Below are 8947 nucleotides of genomic sequence, written 5' to 3' on the forward strand. Positions count from 1 at the left end.
AGAGCGAGCGAGACGGAGAGGCTGCCGAAGCGCCTGGAAAGTTTCGCCTTACCTGCGCCGGGGCCTGGGCAGGGCGCCGGATCCACCTGGGGGTCTCCATGGAGCGCGTCTGCGGAGCGGCTGGGGAGCTCGCTTCTCACCTGGGACATCGGACTGAGCCCTGCGAGAGACGCCACACGCCGAGACAGAGACGCATTGAAGGCGACGCTCCCGCCCTCCCTCCCTTCCTTCCCAGCCGGGCCACCAGCCGCTCTCCCCGGGGGTGAATCAGCCGCGTGGAGGTGGGGAAACCGCAGCGCGCCGGCCCAGCCTCTCGCCCCAAAGGTCCGCGGACACCTCCTCCAGACCCTCCAGCCCCAAGCAAGCGGCCGGGTCCGGCACCATTCTCTCCTCCGCCCCTGCCTGGCGCTAGGCGGGGGGCGGGAGTACCCCCCCCCCAACGGAGAGAAGGAGGGAAAGCGGGTCAGGAGGACTTACTGCTTGGACCGGCGCTCCCACGAGCCGAGAGTCATCGCATTGTCGCCTCCATGAGCAGTTCTCTCCCAACTCGCCAGCTGCCCCCTCTCCAAGTGCACTTTTTCAGCGACGAAAACTTTCGCTTCCTCTCCTCCCCCCTTTTCTATGACTCCGCACCACAGAGTCTCCCGCTTTAAGGGGAGGGGGAGAAACCACCCCGAGGAGAAGGCGCGTCTTTGCTGAACCCGGCAGCTTCTCCTTGACTGTAACGTGCAGTCAAAATAGACAAGTTTCTGTGGACAACTTTCTGCTCCCCCTCCCACCCTGTAAGCTCTGCCTCCAGCCTCTTACGCTGGAAATTGCAGTCGGCCTTGATTACTCAGTTTCCTTCAAACGAGAGATATTTGGGGCTCATCATGTAATCGACAATAAGTTGCTTGGCGCTAAGGTTTTTTTAAAAAAGCAGCAAAGCAAGTGAGGGAAAAACAGACCCCCATTTTAGAAAAGAAAAGGGAAGGCAGGAGATTGGGGGAGGGGGGGGTGTATGTGAAGCTGATTCCCAACCAGTGGCATAGCAGAAATAACATCTTCAAATTTATTTGTGGCAAGCCCCAAAAGGAACATCTTTATGTTGACACTGTTTCTTTCTGTTTGTCATCAAAGGCGCTGAGGGCTACATACAGCAACAACTCTGTGTGGTACAACAACTCTGTGTGGTAGATTGGGCTGACAGTAAGCATGACTGACCCACTGTTTGAGTTCAGTGCACCTTTAAGGGCAACAAAGTTTTATTCAAGATATGAGCTTTTGTGTGCAAGCACACTTCCTCAAATACATTGAAATGGAAGTTAACAGTTCATACAGATGCCTCTCCTTGGGTGAGCAGCAAATTAGCATATGACTTAATGCAGATGTTTTGACATATGTCTGCCAGTATAACACTGATCCTACATTCTCTTCTCTTGTAAATGAAGCTGGAAACTATTTTAGTTATTTACTTCATTTATACCTTGCCTTCCTCCACAGTGGGACCCGAAGTAGAGTATGCCATTCTCCTCTCCATTTTTTCCTCACAACAACCCAGTGAGGTAAGAATATAAGAACATAAGAGATGCCAATGTTGGATCAGGCCAAAGGCCCATCCAGTCCAACACTCTGTATCACACAGTGGCCAGAAATACCAGTGCCATCAGAGGTCCACCAGTGGGGCCAGGACATTAGAAGCCATCCCACTGTTGACCCCCCCAAGCACCAAGATGACAGAGCATCACTTGCCCCAGAGTCCCTATCTATACCTTGTGGCTAATAACCACTGATGGACCTCTGCTCCATATGCTTATCTAATTCCCTTTTGAAGCCATCCATGCTTGTAGCCGCCACCACTTCCTGTGGCAGTGAATTCCAAGTGTTAATCACTCTTTGGGTGAACAAGTACTTCCTTTTATCCGTTCTAACCCGACCGCTCAGCAATTTCATTGAGTGCCCACGAGATCTTGTATTGTGAGAAAGGGAGAAAAGTACCTCTAGGTTAGGCTGAAAGTGTGTGATTGGCTGAAGGTCACCCAGCAAGCTTCCATGGTAGAGTGGGGATTGGAACCCAGGTCTCCCAGATCCTAATCTGACACACTAGCCACTATACCACCCTACTAGGCAATTGCTGTACAAAAAGGACACAAGACAGCACAGGTTGCCACTGGGGATGCTTTCCTCAAAGGTGTCTGCACTATCAGAAATCCATACCAGAGCTCTAAATCGGAGAAAGAAAAGATTTTAATTTCTATGGGTTGCCCAAATTCTTGCATCCATACATTATCAATTCACATTATATATTTGTTGAGCAATTGTATTCTTTTTTGTCCTTATGGTAAAGGAAGCTTATGGTATGATGTGCAGTGCACATGCCTGAAACTTTTACCATCAAGTAACATCTTCACAGACTTTTAAAAAAATGTGAAAGATTACTGCTTTGTACATGATAAGTGTCTGAGGAGGTTCAAGCTCACTAGCCTTCAATGCCAATTAATGCATAACTTAAGTTTTCACTTTGACCAAATAAATCTACATTTACAGTAAAGTTAGCCTCATTACAATTTTAATCCAAACTAGCTAATTTAAGTGAACATATAACTATTTTCCTTAAGTGTGCATGTAACCAATTGTTCATAATATGAGGTCTGTAAAACCCTAATATCAACAGAGATTACATTTTTAGCAATTTGAGAGGAAAATTCTGAGGATTTTTTTTTTGGGGGGGACAATTTTATAGAACTTTCATCGTCACATTTTATGACAGCCACTGAACCACGCATTATGTTTCACTGGAGAATCTCACATGCATAGCCTTGAAGATGATGCTACTGAGAATTCAAAGGGATCTTCCCCATGGTGATGGTTCTGTGAGATTTTCTTATTGCCACTGCAGCTGCTGATTAAGGGGGCTTCTGCAGGGCAAGTTCCTCACACTTTCCTTCCCCAGTCCCCCACAGCCCTCATCCTTCCCACCCTGCCACCAGAGGGCTTTTTTGCTTTGTTTAAATCTGTACTTGACATATTGCTATAGGATGCGATTTTTAAAAAATCCTCAAAAGCTTCTAGTGGTTCAAGGGACCTGGGCAGGAGAAATGGCACCAAATGTGGGCAAGACCAGGAAGGATCTACATGCAACCTGCCCCAGCTTTCCTGAGATCTTTCCAAAAATATCAAAAAGATTGCAGAAAAACTTGAAAGTACAGGAATGCACCATGGTGCTGTGTGGAAATAGGAAAAAACCTGCTTCACTTTAGCACCCAAGCCAGAACCAAACACCCATGTGGAAGAGGCCTAAGATACAAAGAGAATAGTTCAGTTAGTTCAGTCCTTCACTTTTTTCTGTTTTTAAGATCCATTTTCTTTCAGCATTCTTTAAAAAGTAAAAATTATTATTAGTTATTAAAGTATTTGTACCTCACTTTACCACCATCAGTGACAAGATGGGTAGGAAAACTGATATAAACGAGGAGGAGAAGGAGGAGCAGGACGAGGAGAACTGAATAAAGAACACTAAGTTTTGATGTTGTCTAAATCAACAGAGACTGTAGGGATGGATTAAACAAGCTACAGAAATCTCAGACCCTAAAGCAGTTATCTTTAGCTGTATAAACCTGGAGATGTTCAGTGGTTGAGAAAGCAGCTGGCTCAGTCCAGATGTCAAAAGGAAGGGAAAGGTATACCTAGGCAATCACACCAACTTAAGATTCTTCCCATAAGAAAGTGTTCAGTCGTAACTCAATTAATTGAAAAGCATCTACTGGAAAATTGGGCCATAACTAATAATTGACATGAACTGAATTTGTGGACAAGTATTGTCAAACAGACCGATTTTCATATTTGACTGGGCTTGTTTCCTCGACAAAGTTTTTGATTCTTGGACAAATGTCACATGGAATTGTAAACTGAAAGGCAGACCAAGGGCCATGCAACTGGTGGAAATCAGCTTCCAAACAGCTTGCAATATATGGCAAGTTGGTGGTATTCTAGGAAGAACTACACTATCTCCTCAGCATGTTTAGTACTTACATACCAAATTATGGAACTATAGAAGTGGAAGAAAAGTTCTCCTTTATGTCAACCTCCTTATGTCAACCTCTCTACATGTAAAAGTCCAGGAAAAGTAAAGTATAGGTGGCAAAAAAAACCAATTAGGAAACTCTTTATGGGAAGGGGCCATGACTCAGTGGTACAGCATCTACTTGGCATGCAGAAGGTCCCAGGTTCAATCCCTGGCTTCTCCAGTTTTTTTAAAAAAGCATCAGGCAATAAGTGATGTGAAAGACCTCTACCTGAAAACCTGGAGAGCCACTGCCAGTCTGATGAGACAATATTAAGAACATAAGAGACGCCAATGTTGGATCAGGCCAAAGGCCCATCCAGTCCAACACTCTGTGTCACACAGTGGCCAGAAATACCAGTGCCATCAGGAGGTCCACCAGTGGGGCCAGGACATTAGAAGCCCTCCCACTGTTGACCCCCCCCCAAGCACCAAGAAGACAGAGCATCACTTGCCCCAGAGCCCCTATCTATACCTTGTGGCTAATAGCCACTGATGGACCTCTACTCCATATGCTTATCTAATTCCCTTTTGAAGCCATCCATGCTTGTAGCCGCCACCACTTCCTGTGGCAGTGAATTCCAAGTGTTAATCACTCTTTGGGTGAAGAAGTACTTCCTTTTATCCGTTCTAACCCGACTGCTCTGCAGTTTCATGGAGTACCCACGAGTTCTTGTATTGTGAGAAAGGGAGAAAAGTACCTCTTTCTCTACCTGCTTTCCCATGCATAATCCTATAAACCTCTTTCATGTCACCCCTCAGTCGTCTTTTCTCCAAGCTAAAGAGCCCTAAGCACTTTAACCTTTCCTCATATTGACCTTGAGGGACCAATGATCTGATTCAGTATAAGGCATTTCATGTGTTTGTGTGTGTTTCTTTCCAATAGATGAGAGTCAGTTTGCTATTGTGGTTAAGAGCGGCGGACTCTAATCTGGAGAACCAGGTTTGATTCTCCACTCCTTCACATGCAGCCAGCTGGGTGACCTTGGGTCAGTCACAACTCTTTCAGAGCTGTTCTCTCAAGAACAGAGCTCTCTCAGCCCCACCTACCTCACGGGGTGTCTGTTTTGGGGAGAGGAAGGGAAAAGATATTGTAAGCCACTCTGAGACTCCAAGTGAAGGGCGGGGTATGAATCCAATCTCCTCCTCCTCCTCCTCCATTGAAATCACCAGATAAATGACAATAGGTCATATGCATACAATTGCCTTAAACAGGTGTTGCCCCATTGAAGAAGCAGCCATACACGTTCAGAACAGCTAAACAGCTGGCATAAGACAGGTATGAGGAAACAGTTTTGGCAATTAAGAGACACATTATTATAATGGGAACCATTTGTTACAACAGTAGCACCTATTCAGAGCAAGCCTTTGAAGACGTTTATGTTCTGTATGAACATGATACATTAGGGCAGTCCTCTGGAGAGATGGCATATTTATTTTCCTAAATAAGTAAATTCTCAATTAGTTTATGCTTAATTTTTAAAGGGCTGCATGTTGCTATTAATTCATGATCTGAAGAGTCTTTGTGATGTTTTTACTGTTTGTGTATCTGACCTCACTTGTTGGTACAATAAACCAGAGAATGAAGGAAAGGGGGTGGATCCTGGGGCTGCTGGTGCCTGCACCATTCACAGTGGCATGAGTAGGAACATGGGAGCCTGATGACAGGCATAAGAGGGAGCAAAGAGTATAGCCAATGAGTATGTTTCAACCCGTTCAGTACTTTGGTTCTTTTGCATTCTGCTGGTTTCAAGACTGAGAATTCACTTACCAAGTAGTTTCCCCACCACCACCACCACCACCCCAGGGCTTGTAAGAAAACTGACTTTGGACATTCCCATCCCTTTGCTTTGAGAGACAGAACTGGCATTCATTTACCACTGGCCTACACTGATCCATCAAGGCCACCAAAAAGACCCTGCCAGTTTTCCCACAAGGCCTAATTGACCAGCTATGACAGAAAAGCTGGCATGACTTGTGACACCCAGCGAGCCTGGCTATGAGTGTGTCTCACTGGGCGTGCCTTGGATTTCCTGACTACTAGGCAGTGTGGCTGTGAATCACCCCCGAAACATGTTGGTGCAGCCACTTTGGCAGCTTCTGCTACTTGTTTGTTTGCCTATTGGCCGTTTGCAGCTGATACATTTTTTTGTATCTGCCTCTCACCCCTTCCCCAAAATTCCACAACCTGGGAAGGGTGGAGACTATGTGAAGGAGGTCAGTTTAATAAAAATGCATCACAGCCCAGGTCCCCCATTTACCTTTCTGGCACTCATCTGGGAATGCTGACCTTTTCACCCCACCCACCTTGCTGCCCGCTCCTTGGTGCCTCTCTACAGATGGGAGGTGGCCCAGGTCCAAGAAGGAAAGCCACGTCTTTGATGATGAAATGCCAGCTCATCTTTTTCATCTCCCCATTAAGATTCATGCTCCCAGGCAGGTGTGATCAGGTCCCCCCTCCCCCCCCTTTTGCCTGATGGTTCTTTATTTATGCTGAAAGTAAAGTAGGTGTTTTAAAGTCTTTTTTTTTTTTGCTTATAATGATGAGAGAGCACCTTTCATCTGAGGTTCCGTAACCACTAATTAAGCCTCCTGGCCCCATTGCAAGGTAGGGCACAACTGTCAGTCAGTCCAGGTTTATAGATGGGTAACACAGGAGAACTAAGGGGGCTGTCCAAGGTCATGTGTGAACTCTTTGGCAAGGCTGGAAATTTAGTATGCGGTGCATTTTGAGATGATGCAAATATGTTGCTTCTTAATACAATCAGATCAAGCCTCTGGATGCTCACTTTGAGGTATGTCTCACTTTGTTCAAGAGTGCTTACTCTCAGGTAAATGGGTATAGGATTGCAGCTGCAGCCATTCTGGGTGGTTTCATAAAGTAAAGGCAAGCTTTATTCTAGCTTATGTTCACATGTATGCACAGAAGGGCAACTCCAAAATGTTAATGCCTGACAGAACTAGGATCACAGTTATTTCATAGGAATGAAATCAGAACATATATGCTTTGTTTCTAAATGTATATAAAGCTCTTGGGCACTGTTGAACAGAGTGCATTGTAAACTTAAAGAGCTATTTAAGCAAATTAAAATCACAAATAAATAGAGAAGTTACTAATTTTGCCTAAAAGTCAGATTTGAAACATATTTAAGGACTGTGTGCTCAGAGCCACTGGTAGATTTCCAGTGGGACTGAGTTCCACAGGCAGAGTCCAAGCACAAAGAAAGCCCTCTCTCCGTCATGCTGGACTCAGTTCACCCTGCAATGAAAGGTCTGAATTGTGAAAACCAAAAGATGATGTGGAGCATGGAAGAGATCATTGCCAGTTACCTAAACTCTATGAAAGAGAATTAAAGTGTGTGATCCTGTGACTCATTTCTTTCCTAGGCAACCATTTGGCTGAACTGTCTTCAAAGAACTGGAGAGTCTTGTCTACTACAGCTAGGGTTGTGTACATACTGCAAAACAAATAAAGACTCTGCACCAAAAAAAGTCGGATAGTGCAGCATCTTTAAATTAACCAAAGTAAGAATATTTGCCTTTATTCAGCAAAATGTATTATTTTATGTTAGATACAGGGTGGGACACAGAGCTATGCAGAACACTGACCCCCCTCATGCCCGACCACTGATACTCTGCTCCTCTCTGGCTTCAGAGATCTTATACTTATAAGAATGGAGTTCCTGAATCTCTTTAACAAAATTATTTTTAAAATGCTTAAAAGTTCATGAGTTTTCATTATACAGATTGAAAACTTCATTTCCCTTTTGAGAGTTCCGGCACCCCTTTTTCCAAAAAAGGAGCAGGGGGGAAACAGGCAAATACGTCACCATTTTAAAAAGTGATTACTCAGTTGGGAGCAGTGTTCCAGAGCCAGTTTGGTGTAGTGGTTAAGTGCGCGGACTCTAATCTGGGAGAACCGGGTTTGATTCCCCACTCCTCCACTTGCACCTGGCTGGATGGCCTTGGGCAAGCCGTAGCTCTGATAAGAGCTGTTCTTGAAAAAGAGCAGTTTCTGTCAAGAGCTCTCTCAGCCCCACCCACCTCACAGAGTGTCTGTTGTGGGGAGGGGGAGGGAAAGGAGTTTGTAAGCCACTCTGAGACACCTTTGGGTAGTGAAGGGCGGGGTATAAATCCAATCTCTCCTTCTCTTCTTGTTCTATGCTGAGTTTGTGTGAACTAGCTCACAGTTTTTTAGCCTCTGGCTCACCCATTTTTGCCTTCGCTCAGGAAGGATGGCTCCAGAGCAAACTGATTTATGCAGCAGCCAAATCGCTCGCTCACAACTTTAATGCCAGTAGCTCACAAGGTAGAATTTCTGCTCACAAGTCTCCACAGCTTAGAGGGAGCATTGGTTGGGAGCTCCTTTAAATTGCACCATGTGGGCCCAATTCTGATCTGGCCTCCCCCCGTGTCATTTTTTTCTCCCTGAAACAGTAGCAGAGGAGCCATGTGGGCAAATAATACCCACAGGCACTGTTTCAACTTCAAGGTGGGAAGATGGCATGGGAGGGAAGGCAGGATTACTTCCTTTCACTGCTCCCGGTGATACCAGGCAGAATTAGGCTCCCATGGTGCACCTGGGATCTCACTTTTTAAATGGCTATATGTTCCCGGAGCAAACTCACATCCCATAATCCTCTGTGATGTGCTTTCTCTTTACATATGGGTCAGCTACGAGTCCCCTGGCACACACCTATTTATCCTAGAGCTCAGTTGGGAAAGGTTAAAGCGCTTAGGGCTCTTTAGCTTGGAGAAACGATGACTGAGGGGTGACATGATTGAGGTTTATAAGATTATGCATGGAAAAGAACAGGTAGAGAAAGAGGTACTTTTCTCCCTTTCTCACAATATAAGAACTCGTGGGCACTCCATGAAATTGCTGAGCGGTTGGGTTAGAATGGA

The 8947-nt window shown here is 45.3% G+C and overlaps 1 protein-coding gene across 2 annotated transcripts in view; it reads right to left on the reverse strand.

Moving 5' to 3' along the window:
• MDFI (MyoD family inhibitor) overlaps positions 1–713 on the reverse strand; it is a 65661-nt gene extending 64948 nt beyond the window's left edge. For both annotated transcript variants that reach the window (XM_015412704.1, XM_015412705.1), the window contains exons 1-2: positions 478–713; positions 53–160 (exon numbers count right to left, since the gene is read on the reverse strand). In XM_015412704.1, the coding sequence (XP_015268190.1) occupies positions 53–149 (97 nt within the window). In that variant the 5' untranslated portion in view covers positions 150–160; positions 478–713. The remainder of the gene's footprint in view (positions 1–52; positions 161–477) is intronic.
• Between the last annotated feature and the right edge of the window lie 8234 nt (positions 714–8947).

Source organism: Gekko japonicus, unplaced genomic scaffold, assembly GCF_001447785.1.
Source record: "Gekko japonicus isolate JY-2015 unplaced genomic scaffold, Gekko_japonicus_V1.1 scaffold647, whole genome shotgun sequence".
In the NCBI taxonomy this organism is placed as follows: Eukaryota; Metazoa; Chordata; class Lepidosauria; order Squamata; family Gekkonidae; genus Gekko; species Gekko japonicus.